This window comes from Brienomyrus brachyistius, chromosome 4 (genome assembly GCF_023856365.1).
Source record: "Brienomyrus brachyistius isolate T26 chromosome 4, BBRACH_0.4, whole genome shotgun sequence".
In the NCBI taxonomy this organism is placed as follows: domain Eukaryota; kingdom Metazoa; phylum Chordata; class Actinopteri; order Osteoglossiformes; family Mormyridae; genus Brienomyrus; species Brienomyrus brachyistius.
In genome coordinates this window covers 31099506-31117360 of record NC_064536.1, presented here as the reverse complement: position 1 = coordinate 31117360, position 17855 = coordinate 31099506, and the positions used below count along the sequence as shown (strand labels likewise).

The 17855-nt window shown below is 46.9% G+C and overlaps 1 protein-coding gene and 1 long non-coding RNA gene across 19 annotated transcripts in view; both read right to left on the bottom strand.

Annotated features, from left to right (window-relative positions):
- Positions 1-17855, bottom strand: part of LOC125740322 (polymeric immunoglobulin receptor-like) — a 176212-nt gene that overhangs the window by 26855 nt on the left and 131502 nt on the right. Inside the window, exons 7-13 of one of the 18 annotated variants that reach the window (XM_049011277.1) lie at positions 12520-12557; positions 11705-11848; positions 7245-7313; positions 6414-6467; positions 6040-6129; positions 4096-4214; positions 3079-3693 (exon numbers count right to left, since the gene is read on the bottom strand). In XM_049011277.1, the coding sequence (XP_048867234.1) occupies positions 4137-4214; positions 6040-6129; positions 6414-6467; positions 7245-7313; positions 11705-11848; positions 12520-12557 (473 nt within the window). In that variant the 3' untranslated portion in view covers positions 3079-3693; positions 4096-4136. Of the gene's footprint in view, positions 1-3078; positions 4215-6039; positions 6130-6411; positions 6468-7244; positions 7314-9313; positions 11130-11240; positions 11922-12519; positions 12558-13136; positions 15478-16346; positions 16638-16977; positions 17049-17176; positions 17299-17855 lie in introns of those variants that run through there. The other 17 variants (XM_049011280.1, XM_049011276.1, XM_049011278.1 and 14 more) reach the window with 17 other exon arrangements.
- On the bottom strand, positions 541-2926 carry LOC125740384 (uncharacterized). Its single transcript, XR_007397609.1, has 3 exons — positions 2676-2926; positions 1913-2179; positions 541-1731 (listed from the first exon to the last, which is right to left on the bottom strand). It is a non-coding gene; the product is annotated as an uncharacterized LOC125740384 (long non-coding RNA).

Below are 17855 nucleotides of genomic sequence, written 5' to 3'. Positions count from 1 at the left end.
AAACTATCCACTTCTGGATCAGTGTCATTCTTAAAGTCGTGTTTCAACTTCTGGCAAAGTTCTCTCAGGAGCCCATCTCTGTTGTATGTACAGTCGGCATGTAATTCATTCCTGCCCAGGTCCCTGACAAACAGTTGGAGGCAGAATTACTTGTTATCAGAGTATGTGAATTTTTACACACACCAGCAGCTGTGACAGAATAAGATATTTCCTTTATACTGCTGCCACATAGTGGACACAAAGAAGACTGCAGTCAATTCTAAAATCAAAGTTAGTCAACATGCTACCACCACAGACTATTAGTTTTTCTGAATTGCTAAAACGCATTCCTTAAAATCTCCTCTCCTTTTCTCAAAACACTAAGCACAAACCCTAAAGTTCAACTTATGCTCATAAAACCTTTTACTTGTCTTGCAAAATCAAACAGTTGAACCAAGAGTATTTTAACTTTACTCAAAATCAAGCACAACTGTCAGAAAACACACAAAACACTACTCAGAAATTGACACACTACATAAACAAATGCAAATCACTCTGGGATAAAAGGAAAATAATCTTTATTTAGGACATTCCTGTACCTATGAAAGCTTATTTACATCCAAACAAAGAAACCTGCAGCAAAACAAAATGCACTCTGTACTTTTACATATTTTTACATCAAAATCGATCAGTGATTCAGCCGCATCATCATGCCTCTGCATCCAGTCAGGCCACAGGACTTCATCTACATCACATGCAATGTTCTCACTTGCAAGACAACGTGGAAAGAATCCTTTGGCTTCCCGAATCCAGCCTTGGCAAGATTCCATTCTTACATCATCACACGCTGCATCCATTGCTTGGATGAGATTTTCCAGTATGTAGGGATTTCGGTAATATACTTTCCACCGCCATGCTGAGAAAAATTCCTCAGTAGGGTTTAAAAAGGGAGTGTATGGTGGAAGGCAAACATTCATAAAATGCTGGTTATTGTTAAACCAATCACGTATTCTTGGACCACGGTGAAAGCTCACATTGTCCTAAATGATAACATAAATGCGATGCTCTGCCTGCTCGTCACCTCTCCGCTCATGTCCGAGCAAAGCATCCCATAGACCATCCAGGAATGTTAGAAGAAGGTCAGTATCGTATGGCCCAACAACAACATGGCAGTGGACAACCCCATAGCTGCTGATGGCAGCGCATATGGTCACATTTCCACCACACTGGCCAGGCACTTCTACAATGGCACGTTGACCAGTTATGCTGCGACCTCTCTTTCTCCTTTTTGCCAGATTGAATCCAGCTTCATCCATGAAGATGTATTTGTGAGGCCTCTCCATTGAGTCAAGTTCAAAAAGTCTCTATACACAATCAAAATAGATTACCCTCCGTTCTGTGAATGACATATATAGTACAGTATACTGTACATGCTAGTGCAGAGTGTACTGTAACAGTTTAGTTACTTGCACATATTGATTTCGTTGCTCTTTCACTATTTCAGTTTCGCTCAAACGGCACCCTATAGGCTTGTTTCATCCTTATCTGGTTGCGTTGCAGGACACGGTCATTTGTTGAAAGACTCACATGATTTATTCTATCGAAATGCACATTGTCTTCAATAATCTGCTGTTGTATTTCACACAGTTGTATTGCATTGTTTTGATGGACCATCTCAACAATTACTATCTCGTGTTCTTCTGAGAACTTACATGCTCTTCCACCCCTACTGTATGTGGCCATCTGTCAATTCTGCAAAAAGATAATATTGTTAGCAGTATACATGCTGTACTGTAAATGTTCTCCACTGTACAAAAACAGATATAGTGCCGTAAGGAAATTATTTTCCCCTGTCCCCTTTATAGAGATTGGTGGAGCCATTGACTGACACTGAAGTCACGCCGTAACTTTCAGAGACAAAAATACATTTTACCGGTTTTCTTCCCTGAAGGTCCTGACCATGGAGGCCACTGTGAACCGGCATAGATTTGGTTGCACGTGTTGTCCTGCTTCCCTCATAGTCATGCCATGAACCACAACGTGATCTATGACCGTTGCTCTGATTTCATTTGAAATTACACCTCTTCTTCTTGGTCTTCCTCCTCGTCCACCTCCTCTGACTCGCACTCCTCTTCCTCTTCTGTTGTAATGCTCCATGTTGAATTCAGTCACACCGCTTTCATTTGACTTGGCTTATGTCCTGTTTATTGAATGGGTTCCACACATCACAGACTGCACACATGCGTGCTCAGTTTTCAGTGGTAGTGTGTTAATGATGAAAACAGGGTGTTATTTCTGTGTAACTTTTAGAGTCTGTGTGTGCCATTCTGGGTCCAAGTGCACCACACTGCTAAATGTGTTTTGTGAATGAGAATGTGTTTAGAGTTTTGCTAATTGGGAGATTCAGATTTGCTAATTGTATCTAAGCAGACAAACAGTGTTTATCATTTTGCAAACTGTGGAATTGATTTGATGAAGGAGTTTTGGTAGTTGACAGTTTAGTTTTTAAACTGAGGTTTAGTTAAGTTTTGGCAATTCAGAAAAACTAACAGGAAGTGATAAAACTTCATGGAAGAATATGAATATAAACATACAGATGTAGTAAATATATTATGCAAAATTTATCTTCATCTTAATTACACTGAATGGTGGAGTGAGAGAGAGTGAGAGCTTGTCTCAGAGTAAGTGATCCTCACCTGGAGGCCCATCAGTGAAGAAGAAGATGAAGAGGAGCATCAGAGGAGCCTTATGTGTGTATCGCTGACCTCAGATCTGTGGAGACTGACACTCAATTCCTGACTCTCCTTAACCTCACTGCCTCCCTTTTTGTGGGTTTTAAATGTTTAAAAATCATCCATCTATCTTTCCCCCTCTTGCCCAGGCTGGGGTCACAGTCAGCCTGGGGCACATCCCGGAAGCATGGGGCCCAAACCAGGGACACAAACAGCACACTGACAGCCAGGGGCAGGATTCAAACCCAAACCCCTGAAAGTATGAGGCGTCCGTGTTACACACAGCCACCACTGCAGCATGCAGGAGCAATGAAAAGCATTTTTATTAACATGGTGTATGACAAGTCACACAGTCTGTGTTCTGCATTTTCAGTAATACTCCATCTATCACTAAACTGCAAATCTGTAATAAGGCATCAAAATAGTGAAGTTACTCCAGCAGGGGGTGTCAGTAAACCCTCATCAGTGTGTATACTGTACACAAGAGAAACGATAGACGGATCGGTGCAGCATTGGCAGTAATGTGGACGCTGTACTGTACTGTCGAGAGGAGGGAGCTGAGCTGGAAGGCGAAGCTTTTGATTTACCAGTCGATCTATCTTCCTACCCTCACCTATGGTCTTGAGCTCTGGGTAGTGACTGAAAGAATGAGACTGTGGATACAAACGACCGGAATGAGCTTCCTCCACAGCAGGCCTGGGCTCAGCCTTAGAGACAGGGTGAGGAGCTCAGACATTCGGGAGGAGCACTGAGTAAAGCCGCTGCTCCTCCGCATTGAACTGAGCCAACTGAGGGGTTCGGGCATCTAGCTGGGATGCCTCCTGGACGCCCCCAGGGGAGGTGTTTCCGGTATGTCCAACCAGGAGGAGGCCCTGGGGCGTTTCTCTCGGCTGGCCTGGGAACGCCTTGGTATCCCCCGGTGGAGCCGGAAGAGGTGGCTGGTGAGAGGGAGGTCTGGGCATCCCTGCTTAGACTGCTGCCCCTGTGACCCGACCCCAGATAAGCGGCAGAAAATGGATGGATGGATGGATGGAAGGAAGGAAGGACGGACAGACAAGAGAAAGAGACACTGGCCAATACTTTCTCAAAATACTGTATATTATGATAATAGACATTTTATATTATACAGATAAACTAATACTGCTAATGATATTTTCTCCATTAATATAAAAGTGACATTTCACAGACCACCAGAATAAAACCTCACATTTACATTTATCTTATTTAGCAAAAGTTTTTCTCCAAAGCGACGTACAAGTGCAGCAAATGGCGTCTTGATCACGGTAAAAATGTACAACAGCCACGAATGTCTGTTTCTCACTGGCTGATTCTTACTGTCACACTGTAACATGACATTGCTGCATGCCATTTAAATACAGCTCACATCACTGTAAGATTCTCCTCCATGGTGATGATCCCTCCCCATCACTGGAGTATCTGCGTGTCCCTCTCATCCTGGGCAGCAGCTCCCCACATGTAGAGCAGTGCCTCTGTTGCTGCCCCCTATTGGACAAGGAACAGACAAGCATTAACATCAGTTTGGTTTCTCAGACACTAACACCTTCCTTAGCATTTCAGGGAATATAGAGAATCAATGTTAGTTCTACAGGAACAGGAAATGAGCCAGACTGATACATTAATCTGTGAAACCTCTTTAGTTTCATCCGATTAAAATCTGATGCCAAGTGAACCGCAGGTATGATGCTGGAATCATGACCATATACAGTGTCAAAGGAAACTCATAGCTAGGTGAACAGTAGGCAGGGTGTGTATTTTGGCAGCTTGGATGCCATGGGACCATCTGATTGTGTAATTAGTACCACAGTAATTCTTCCTTTCTGTTGCGGTGATGCTGGCACTTTAATATCAGCGAAACGGCAGAGTGTGTGAGGGGCTGGAGCTCCCATATGACATCAGGGTTAGGAAGTGGCTGTAGAGCAGAGTGTGTGAGGGGCTGGAGCTCCCATATGACATCAAGGTTAGGAAGTGGCTGTAGAGCAGAGTGTGTGAGGGGCCGGAGCTCCCATATGACATCAGGGTTAGGAAGTGGCTGGAGAGCAGAGTGTGTGAGGGGCCGGAGCTCCCATATGACATCAGGGTTAGGAAGTGGCTGGAGAGCAGAGTGTGTGAGGGGCTGGAGCTCCCATATGACATCAGGGTTGGGAAGTGGCTGTAGAGCAGAGTGTGTGAGGGGCTGGAGCTCCCATATGACATCAGGGTTAGGAAGTGGCTGTAGAGCAGAGTGTGTGAGGGGCGCGAGCTCCCATATGACATCAGCGTTAGGAAGTGGCTGTAGAGCAGAGTGTGTGAGGGGCTGGAGCTCCCATATGACATCAGGGTTAGGAAGTGGCTGTAAAGCAGAGTGTGTGAGGGGCTGGAGATCCCATATGACATCAGGGTTAGGAAATGGCTGTAAAGCAGAGCTGAGTGTATGTAGCAAAAATATACGAATAGATGGTTATAAAATACCGAAACGGTCAGCAATATCAGGACAAAAGTATAATCATCAGCAGACTAAGGGGGATGAGTGATGATTTTGTTATTCTTCGATTCCCGAAGACTGGGAAAACGTGCTAGGTGTGTGATATCCCCTCCACGGCACCACTGACCAGCGGGGCAGAGGAAGTGGCAGTAAAGTACACTGGTGGATGTCTATGGATGCTGACTATCATGGGTTGTCATGGGCTGGCGGTGGGGTCGCTTTGGCTTTGCATGACTGCTTCACGCTTGCTGGGTTGCCTGTTGGGGGGTGATGCTTGGCGGTTCCTTCTTGCGTTAATTGACGTGCCAGCTAATTTGGTGGCATGCCGGTTGATGTATGGGGTGGCTGTGGGCTGGCGTCCCCTGGCTGGTGGCTTAGTGGGTGTGGGGTGCTCAGGGGGGGCTGCAGATACTTTACCATTGTTTCTTGGTGGGTGGCGTGGGTCTGTGATGCGTCTTGTATTGGTTTGTGCATTGGATCGTCGGGGGTCATGGATTGCTTGGGTGTTGCTTAGATGTATGGATTTTGTCCTTCTTATAAAGTGTCATTTTATGTAGTTGTGGTGTTTTTCCTTTATTTAGGAACCAGCCACTACTGTTGTCTATAGATGTCCAATAGACTGAATTGTCATTAGGAGGTCGAACTAAAGTGTGTTTTATGTCTCTCATAATCGTTAAGTATGGCAGTTACGTTATAAAAAGTAATGCTTTTCTTTAAACAGTGCAGTTGAGATTTTCTTCCATGGCCGGTGGCATCATTTATGACCAGCAAACACATGACCCACATGCAGCATGGCACAGACTAAATGTAAAACAGCTCATGTTAGAGCAGATTCTCCAAACTCACCTCTCTGTGCTTCAGGGTGACTGAGCTGTAGACCACATCGCTTGCTGGGTTCACAGCAGGACAGTGTGAAGAACATCCTGAGGACACCTGCTGAGAGTATGTAGCTGCTTACAGTGGAGGTACAAGACCAACCTTTGTACAGAAACCACAAATCCATAAACTCCCAAACCTCCCATGTGAATCACTATGAAATATCAGGGGTATCATGGTACTTCTTGTACATTACAGCTAATTCTGATACACATGGATCTGAGAGATCAGCTGAGGAATAGATGTACCTGCCCAGTCAGTACATTATTGGTATACATGTCACTCTCATTGGTACGGGCATAGGAGCAGTATCACAAAAACTGATTTACATGAAACCATCTTACCTCTGGCAGGACAATGGAGCTGTAGGTGACATCAGCACCAGGCTCCATAGAGGTCTGAGAGAGGAACATTATGACCATGTATCTCTACAGAACCACCTGTCCATTCTTTAACTGACAATAATGAAATGTCATTCTTGATGAATTTGGAGATAATCCAATGTACAAGCAAATGACTTTACCATTAAAGATATTGTCCAAAATAAAGACTTTTTATTTCCATTTAGAAACCATTTTTACCATAATGCAGTAACTCACTTTTGAACTGGTAATGAATAATAAAGGAACTATCAGCACCTGGTAATGAATAACAAGAGGAGTACTGACACCCGGTACTGAATAACAAGAGGAGTACCGGCACCCGGTACTGAATAACAAGGGGAGAACCGACACCCGGTACTGAATAACAAGGGGAGAACCGACACAGTACTTGGAGCTGTTTGATGCGCTACACTAACAGCAAGACTATTCCATACTCTAACTACACACTGTGTAAAGAAGTGCTTCCTCAAATTCATTTTAAAATGTTCTCCCACTAATTTCCACCTATGGCCACGAGTTCTAGTATTTAAACTAATATTGAAACAGCATCCAGACCTGATAGAATCTTAAGATTCAAGCACTGGGGGTAGGAACTATCAAAAACACACACAGGAGACACTACTCTGATATTACACTGTTACAACACTCTATTTACAGCGTAAGAACATAAGTACACACATTATGTAACATGATTACTCATACAGTATAAGCCGATAACCTGAATGATCAGTTGAGCAGACCAGCCCCGCAGCCTCATGATATCATTGTATGTACTTTATTCCTGTGCCTTACCTGTCCTGGGGGGTCTCCCTCACTGATGCCAGTTCTGTCTATTACTGCATATTCAGGGTCTGGGTTCAGCTAGAACAAAGTTACAGCTGAGTGTTAAAAACATTCACACCTCGTTCATTTTACATCATCTTTTTATACAGAAACTGAACGAGTTACAGGCTGTTGGCAGTTCGGTTTCAGTTTATTTTTCATATAATATTGTGGCACCAAGCAGACCAAGACATTGAGAGAGCAGCAAAGAACAAAAAGACTTGCTTATCAGGGTAGAACATGCTCTTTATCTGCAGTCTTTAGCAGGAAAATAAGAAGCACCCAACGAGCACCAGACCTAACACAGTATGAAAACACAGGAAGGTCAGACGCTGGACCGTCAGGTACGCAAACGGTGGGTGTCGCGTTTTAAGGAAGACACGAGACAGGTTGTAAATCGAAGCTGTTCAGTCATTTTTTCCCTAAAAACCTGCTCTCCTCTTCCTGCGCACTGTCCCCTTAATATTCCCCAAACGTAACGTGTTTTTTGTGCGAGTACATAACCTTTACCCCCCCCGAAAACAAAATCAGTCATGATAATTCGGCAAACTGCACTCACCCAGTTGTTTGGGATGCCCTAAAATGTTTCAGATAAACAATATATTAACACAATTTGGCATGGAAAAGCACAATAGTACTTAGCGTACCCAGCACATTAAATGAACTGCACAGAGAGCCAGGTGCAAGGTCAGCATATCAGAATTCAGTCAAAGTCCCTTGGGTAACCTGGGCGAGACTGGATGCGAGCTGATCTTCGAGGGGACTCCAATGTAGACTCGAATGGATGTGCGGCTGGGCATTGAGTGTGCTGCACTATGGGTTCAGATGTGAGCACACCTCGTTCCATAGGTAAGTTCCAATCACCTTCTGATGAAGGGGAGCCAGCATGAACATGAGTGCTGGCCAATTCCGGAACTGCCACCTTGCGGAGGCGGCCAGCGTGCCATCGAGACCCATCAGAAAGAGAAAAGGTAGCTGGCCCTAGCTTCCCCGCCACCTGAATAGGAGGGGACCAGAATGAGACCAGCTTGTGGTCACGATGAGCGCGGCGGATTCTGACCCAATCCGAAACGGCAATAGTGGGGTTCCTCGTCCCCCAAGACCGATCAAACCGCAGCTTCATCTTGTGCTGCTGGGCGGACACCCTGTGGCAGCATGTAGGGGGAGGGGCCACTGGCCTTGAGTCGATCCAGTGGAAGCTGCAGTTCGCAGCCCAACATAAGTGACGCTGGCGAGCAGCCTGTTGTGCTGTGCTTGGTGGCTCTGTAATGGAGCAGTGTGTGAAGGAGCACCGCTGAAAAGGGGTAACCTTCAGCTAAGTGGGCTCAGATGCCATACTTAAGGGTCTGATTGAGACGCTCCGCTCCGCCATCGGCCTGGGGGTGATATGAAGCTGTGCAGATGTGACGGATGCCTGGATCCGTCAGAAAGGCTTCGAACTCAGCAGACACAAATTGGGGCCCATTATCCTTCGTAATAGTCAGAGGAAGTTCCCATCGAGCAAAGAGGGCGTCTAAAAAGTCAGTGAGTACCCGTGCCGTGACAGTGCCAGTGGAGACCACCTCAGGCCACTTAGAGTGGAGATCATGCACCACAAGGAGGAACCGCTGCTGGTGTGGAACTCCATGTAGTTCCCCACAGATATCCAGTAGGAGATGTTCCCCAGGATGGGCCAAACCGGAGGCTGCAGGGGGGGTGGTGCAGGTTGGCCCATTTTCCTGCTCATAAGGCAAGCTGCACAATCCCTAACTAGATTTTCTATGTCCCTATCAATGCCGGGCCACCATACTAGGTCCCTACAACGTGGTTTGACATGTACAATGCCCAAATGGCCTTCATGTGCCATGCTAAGAACACGGGCCTGAAGGCTGCTTGGCACCACTGTGACAGCTCCACGAGCTACGCAGTGCTCATTCCAACATGAAAGCTCATCCCTGACCCTGTGGTAAGGGGTCACCTCAGCAGAGACTTCAGTCGGCCAGCCTGTGCGAATGTATGTACGAAGCTGAGGAAGGACTGGGTCTGGTTCTGAGGCCAGCCGGAGTTCATCAAAGGAGACAGCTGCCTTCAGTGGTGTGTGCATCATCTGGCTGAGGTCTGGTTCCTGAGAGATGGAGTCAGGTGCTGCAGGATACTGGGTGTAGCGGGACAGCAGGTCTGCCACAACGTTATCACAACCTGGGGTAAAACAGGATGATATTGTACTGCTGCAGTTGCTCAGACCACCGGTCATTGTGGTTTGCATCCTGTACTAGCTGTTGCAAGCAAGGCTGTCAGGGCCTAGTGGTCAGTGCGCAGTGTAAATGCCCTGCCATAAAGATACATGTGCCACCGCTCACAGGCCCAGACACAGGCTAGAGCCTCACGTTCGCCCACGGAATATTTTCGTTCGGTGGGGGTGAGAGCACGGGAGGCAGAGCCAATGGGCCAGTCCACTCCATCCTGCAGCTGTGACAGTACAGCTCCAACTGCCACAGCTGAGGCATCACAGGCGACAGAGGTGGGGCAGGAGAGGGAAAAGTTTGCCAGGATAGGAGGTGATGTGAGATGGGACTTCCGGAGCTGGAAAGCCTCAAAGCAGGCTGGCATCCAAATGCATCTTTCTGCAGCAGCTGATGTAATGGAGCTGTGGTAGCGGAGTAGTGAGGCAAAAAACACAGGTAATAAGCTGTCATGCCCAGGAAAGAGACAACCTGGTTAGCATTCGTGGGTCCAGAAATACGCTGAATGGCCTCAATATTAGGTTGAAGTGGAATGAGGCCCTCAGCCGTGAGGCAGAATCCATGGACCATGATGTCATCGAGGTAGATAATCACCCCAGGTATGCCAGTGAAGATGGTAGTCATAATCTTCTGGAAGCAGCTGGGGGCAGAGCTAAGCCCAAATGAGATCCATGTGCACTGAAACACTCCAGCATGTGTCACAAAAGCCGTGAGATTCTGGCTGTCAGGCTGGAGAGGGATCTGCAGATAGCTCCGACGAAGGCCCAGTTTTGTGAAGACCATCGAGCCATGAAAGTGGGAAGTGACTTCTACTATGGAAGGGAGGGGGTACATGTCAGGGACGACGGCCTTGTTTACAGCCCGGAGGTCGACACAGAGACACAGACTCCTGCATTTCTACTTAGCTATCACCAGATTTGAGATCCACTGAGAAGCATCAACTAGCTCAATAATGTCTGCCTCCAACAGGTGGTGCAGCTCAGCAGCAACACCATCATGAAGGGCCAGGGGACTCAACATGGGAGCTGAAGTACTGAAGTTATAGATGGGACAAGTAGGGGTTGGTGATTAAATGTGGAGAGACAGCCTACGCCCTCCAACAGGGGACTGCTGCTGCCATGGCAAGTTAAAACGGCAGATCCAGTCGTATCCAGTAGGAAGAATCCAAGGGCAGTAAAAAAGTCAAGGCCCATGTTGGCAAAATGGTGGGAGACGTGAAAGGGAAAGTCTGGGACTAGTTTAGAGCCACAGCGGACTGATAGCCGGCTGGAGCCTAACATGTGAATTTTGGAAGTGCCATAGCCACATGGAGCAGGAACGGCCTTAGAAAGTGGCACATGGGAAAAAAACTACCGTACAGTATCTAGATTAAGTGAATGTGGCCCCAGTACCCAATAAGAGGGGAAGGCAGACTTTGTCCAGCTCTGCAGTACAGGTTTTAAAAGCTGGCAGTGTGAATAGTTGTAGAAGCAGATGGAGGTGCAGTGGAGAGTGACAGCGCTGTAGAATTTGCAGGGGTCGACCGGCATACTTTGGCAAAATGGTTAACTTTGTCACAGCGCTGGCACCGTTGCCCATGGGCAGGACAGCTCCGGACCCCAGTAACACGGCGTCATGATATGGCAAGCTCGGACTGGGAAAACAGGCGAAGGACAAAAAGGGATTTAATAGGGAGCCGGATAGGCATACGGAACAAAAATCACCATAACAATACAATGACAGAACTAGGGAAACATTCTCTGACCTGGACATAAATACACAAAACTAATGAAGACACTTCGAAACAGCTGGTAAACACGGGGATTCCACGGCATCCAGGAGGATCGGACGGGCAGGTCGACACATTGGAGAATGAGCCACAATTCCCACAGCGTTGTCGTTGTTGCTTTCGCGGTGTATAATGCACATCTGAACCAACTTCAGATAGTCCTGACGAAGGTGGCTGTGATGCAGATACATATTGTGCAGGGAGCGAGGTGACAGCGGGGTAAGGTAATTTAGACGTAAACTCCGCTGCTGTTTCAATTTTAAACGCGACTTGTATAGCGATAGCGAGGTCATGTGCTGCCGTCAACAGTCGCTCTCTAATTTTAGGGTGGTTAGAGTGTTCAGCCAGCTGACCACGAATGAATTCATCCTGCATGCCACCAAATTTACAAAGACTGGCTAAACCACGCAGATTAGCCACGTACTGATGTACGGACTCACCCGGCTGCTGTCGCCTTCGGCGAAAAAGAATCTGCCACAGGATGACACTTTGTGGAGCTGCGAAGTGAGAACCCAGGAGCGAAACAGCGTCTTCATACATCTCCGCAGGTCCGAGCGTCCGAAAGATCTGCCGTCCTTCCGTGCCTAAGCAGTGAATAAGTATGGCTTTCTTCCGAGCGTCGCTGACTTCATGCTGTCCCAGGACATCCGAGTATGTCTGGAATGATTCCAGCCAGCGAGTCCAAGGGACAGGAGGTTCGCCGGGAAGTGCAAGAGAAGGTGAAGGTGGTGGAAGTGCAAGCTCTATTCTCGTCGCCAAAATGTCGCGTTTTAAGGAAGACCGAAGCTGTTCATTTATTTTTTCCAAAAAAATTGCTCTCCTCATCCCGTATACTGTCCCCTTAATATTCCCCAGACGTGACGTGTTTTTTGTGCGTGTACATAAAAGTGAGTAATTTACATGATGCTAAAGACATGCGAGGGTCGTACAGGGTGCATACAAGACACGGGCAACCATATATGCCACGATTGGGAAAACAAGGGATTTATTAGGGGATGACACCATCGGGAACTCAAGGACCACCAGTAACATTAAGATGTTAATGACCCTGGGTAGCATTTGTGGGTTCGGAAATACGCTGAATGGGGAAACATACTCTGAGGCGGACTTAAATACACAGGACTAATTAGATGTAACAAAAAGCAGCTGATAACACGAGGATTCAACATGAGGTAGGTGAGGGGGCGTGGCACACAAGAGGATCGGCATGATCGGAGCATGACAGATTTTCTTCCCATATGAAACATGAACTTACTGTCCTTCCTACATTTTGGCCCCCAGCCACATTTTTCTCTACAAGGAAAGAAATGAGGAAAAAAATAGAAAATTATTCTGCTGACACCATTGTCTCTGTCCTTAACCGACACAGATGACTTGCTTTGTAACAAACACATTCACTTTTAATCAGCATGTACATACATCTGAAAATATTATCAAGTCTAATTAATGAGTAAAACTATCTACTCAATAGGGGCAATAGTTTTCTTATTTCTATGACAACTGATTACCAGTCTGAGCTTGCTGGTAACCAATCAGTGAATCCCAGCCGGCCCTGGTTAGAATAACTAATTCAGGGAGGTTTTTATAAGCTCAGCTGGGTGGACACAGACTCAGGGGGTCAGAGGAAAGTCTGATCATGGATCATGGAGGAAAGGGTTCGGGTTAGAAAGGCTCCTTCAGGGCTGCTGTCCTCTGATGTCCTGTTTGTACTATAGTGGATTTTAGCTCTGCACTGTTATTCCTTTTCCAAAGGGTTGTGACCACGTTCTATGTTTTAATTTCACTGCATAGACCTGTGTGTCTGAATGCTGCTGTCTGTGTCCCTGTCAAGCAATCTTTGGAAAAGGATAAAAGCATGAAGTTGCCACTCACTGTGTTTGTCCCGCACTTTCCATGTGATGATGATGACCAACAGCAGCACCAATAAGCTCAGTCCTACATACAGAGCCAGCTGGACCAAAGAGCTGAATAAGAGGGTGGATGTGAACAGTAAAGTCTTACATGCTTTATAGAAACACGGTACAGCCACATCTGTACTATTACACAGGACACATGTGAGGAACAGGAGACATTAACAAAGAGCATGAAAATAGCTAGAGATTATCACACAACATGTTACACTATTTTGTAAAAACAGGCCTGCAGTCGTTCCCCAGCAGCACAGGGCACAAGGCAAGGGCTCACCCTGGATGGGATGGGATCTCAAGTTTATTATTAAGAAAATGAAATAAAAAACAATATCTTTTTTTCTTAAAATTAAAATGACAGTTTCCCATCACTGTGTGATCAGGTAAATGCTGCTAGCAGGACCCCCACACTACTGTAAATGCTGCTGAATGCTTACCTCCGTTTTTCATTATCCCCTCCTTCTTCATCATGTGCAGAGAAAAGGAGAGCAGTGGAAACAGGAGAAAGGATTGTTAATAAAAAGCAATTTTCTGTTAATAAAGACTAAGAAAAGGTCACTCTTGAAACTGAAATATAAATTATGAAAGATATTCTACAGAGAAAATGATTAGATGGAGAACAATGAATTAGTGTCATGACCAAAGTGTTAATATCCCAGGGCACTGATAGTGAACAGGTGAGATTAATTATTTTATGAAAATATTATAATATATTTATTGTAGCTTTAAACAAAATGTACTATTTTATATCGGTAAAACACAGCCATCCTGTTTTGGGGGGGGATTTATGCGTATTGCATGTCTAGGCATGTCGGTCAGCTAATGTCCGCGACAGTGGGTAACGGGGCGTCAGCACAAGAGCTTTTGGAGTCGTGAGCGATAAGCCCATGAGAAGGAAGCAAACAATGAAACAAATGGCCGCCGGTTGACAAATTGTTGCAGGGTGACTGCAGAGTGACTGTAATATCTCGTTTAACCGCTGGTCCTGGATGTAAGAAGCAGACAGCCAGCAGTCCCATCCTGGCAGAAAGCACATTACCTCTATTTATTAATCTGTCTTATTTGTGAATAGTATAAAATAATATATTTCTAATTTAAATAAAAGTCGATCTCTAGCACCACAGCTCTGGGGCTCTGGCATAGGCCCGGACGCCCCGCTGCAGGCCTCGGGTGTTGGGTAAAGTATCTGTCACGATCGGGGTGGTGCAGGCAGGCAGCTGGGTACGATCGGGAAAGAACACGTGGGTAAGCAGGGGGCGTGGCACACATGAGGAGCCGACGAGCAGGTCATGACAGAACCCCCCCTCCAAAGGCGCGCTTCACCGGGCGTGCCAGGGAGGAGGCGACAGACGGGACACGGGAACCGGGACCTGGAGCAAAAGAAACAGAACCATCAACGAGAGACGGGAAACAGGACCGATGCACAAAACAGGGCAAGCGACAGGACGCGAGACAGGAGCTGACAAAGGACAGGGAAGGCAGAAAGACAAAGCAGGAAAGGGGACATAGCGGGAACAGGAGGAACAAAAGGAAGGAGGGACAGAGGCAGAGAATGAGGGGAATGGGGGCAAAGTCACTAGGGCAGGCAGTGGAAGGGGCGCCTGCCCGGAAGCTGCAGGTTGCTGCAGGGGGGGTGCCTGCCCGGGAGCTGCAGGCTGTAGGAGTGGCAGAGAGGGCGCCTCGGGCGTGGGCGTGGTCTCCGCAGGCAGCGGCGGCTGCACGGGAGCGGGGTCCGCAGGCAGCGGCGGCTGCTCGGACTCGCAAGCCGCAGGTGGAGGAAGCTGCGCAGACGTAGCGGACAGCGGTGATGGCTGCTCCGGCTACGCAGGTTGCAGAGGCGGGAGCTGCGCTGACAGCGCAGGCAGAACTGGCAAGTCCTGGGAGGGGGAGACGGGCGCGATCCTCTTCGGGACCCGGGGCACTCGGGGGATCGAGTCCCTTACAGCCCTAAAACCTCCCCAATTTGCCAGTCGTTCGGGCCGGTAACTGTACCGGTCCAGGGGCGGTAGCTGCTCTGGGGGGATAGGCTCCAGCACAGGGAACGTGAAGGGCTCATCCTCGTCGTCGTCGCTGGGAGCCCAGAGCCTCGCTAGGGAGTAGGCTCCCAGATAGAGCGGTTCTGGGTCAGAGCCCAGGACGAGCTCCTCTCTCTCGCCCTCCGTGAGAGGCCAGGGGTTGGCGAGGGAGCAGGCGCCCAGACTGATCGGCTCCTCCAGGTGCTTCCTTCTCCTCTGCTTCCTCCTTTTCTTACGGTCTGTCATTCTGTCACGATCGGGGTGGTGCAGGCAGGTGATCGTGCGGGTTAGCTGGTACGAAGCAGGCAAACAGGCAGGTATCGGGGCAAAACGGGGGTTTATTGGGGGAAACTAGGACTAGCGACTAGAGACAGACAGGAAACCATCACCAATACTACAGCTAACAACAATGACAGACAAAGGACTCAGGTAAGACACGGACTGAAATACACAGAACTGATTGAAAATAATCAGACACAGCTGGGTACGATCGGGAAAGAACACGTGGGTAAGCAGGGGGCGTGGCACACGTGAGGAGCCGACAAGCAGGTCATGACAGTATTAGTATCTGATGAGGTTATCAGAGCTGAATTACAGGATGTCTCTCTAAGAATTAAGGCTGATGTGTAAGTCAATATTCCAATACATTCATAGACACATAAAACTACAGCCATCCACCCATCTATCTTCTACCCCTTTCTCCTGGTCAGGGATGTGGGACCTGGAGCCTATCCCAGGCAGGACAGGGCACAGGGATGGAGTACATCCTGGACAGGATGCCAGTCAGTCATAGGGTACATAGACACACACTCTCTATTAGAGACGCCATTTAGCCTGACTTCATGTCTTTGGACTGCGGGAGGAAACCCACACAGCACATGGAGAACATGCAAACTCCACACACACAGAGCAGAAGCCAGATTCAAACCCCTAAACATGGAGGTGTTAAGTAACAGCGCCGCCTACTGGACCACCGTGCCACTAGCATAGAAACTATAATCCCAATAAATTACCTTATTTCACAATATCTGAAAATAGGGGACTATCCCCACAAAGAAGCACAGACCCCCTTCATGAAGGAAACTGTAGGGTTAATTCGTTTTTATCTATTTATATTCAAGCATAAATGATTCACATGCAGATTTAAATGAATTACTTACGTTTAACAGTAATATGAACTGGGATCTGCAGGATTCCAGCAGCACACCAATACCAGCCAGTGTCCTTCCTCTCCAGCCCACTCATTGTCACACTGAAGACTTTATTTACTGTGTCATCCCTGATCAGGACAGGCCTCCCATCCAAACTCACTGATCTCTCTGATGCACAGCAGCCCCCAATCTTACACCACATCCTATGTCTTCTGTTGTTTCCATAGTAACACTGAACACTGACACTGTCTCCATCCACACCCGTCACCTCCTGTTTCTCCACTGACAGCCCTGGAGGACCTGAACACACAGATAAAACACTCAAAGATTTGCATAGCAATGAAATGTTTATGAATATCAGCCCATTACAACATGCATATGTAAATGTTTGTCAAATAAACTGACATTTCTTAACATATTACTTATCATATTTAACCCCATGTAGTCGTCCATTTAAACTGTCACTTGTTACTTCTTCCAAGTCTCGTTTATCACATTGAATGAAAATAAAATGCAGATTTTTATAATATTAAAGCATCTTTTCCTCTAATATTTCTGTTAATGTCCTTCCTTTCTGGCTAAATGACATGTTACATACTGTGCATTTCATTGGCTACAGTCTGCAGTACAGACATCTTACCATCAATGACTGACAGGTTAACCCGATCTCCAACATCTGAGGCTCCACTATGCTTCACACCACACCAGTACCTATCAGAGTCCTTAGCTGTCAGATTGTTGATGGTCACAGTGAAGACTCGCTGGTCAGGATCATCTCTGACTGACACTTTACCCTCCTGTGGAGAGTCAGTGTGTACTATGGGTGTACATGAACTTACATTAAACCCTCTGCACCAGTATTTCACATGAGTTTTATATCTGTCATCACAGAAACATGGGATTGTTACAGATCCTCCTCTCTGTACAGTCACCCATCCAACTGTGAACACACTGTCAGCACCTGCAGGGAGAACAACCAACTGAATTCACATTTTCCACATCACAGTATCTCTAAGTAACTGTATAATGTTTGTATAATGCTTGGATTAGGGTCACATTCATTTATTAGAACCACGGGGATGTTTAAAAGACAAAGACTGTCATTTTGTCACAAGGACAAGGGAGAGACACAGGAAAACAAAACAGGTGTCGGATCTTGGGAAGGGCTACAGCGGGATGTGGGATCGGGAATCTGAGTCTGGGAGTGTGTTCTAGGGTCTGAGAGGAAAACCAGGACCTTAAATCCCTAGTAAAAGGCCTAGATGAGGTGAATGAATGGGCTTGTCACTGTGGGACGACCACACCCCTGTGACACTAAGGCTTCATTTGTAAACTTAATTCTGTGGTATTTGACTTAAGAATGAGATACAGAAAGTATTTAAATGTATTTTAGTTCAGCCATCCATCTTCCACATGCTTATCCAGTACAGGGTCAGTACAGTACAGCGAGTGTGGCGCTGATCTGAGGCAGCACAGAGCACAAGGCAGGGGAATACCCAGGACAGGATGCCAGTCTGT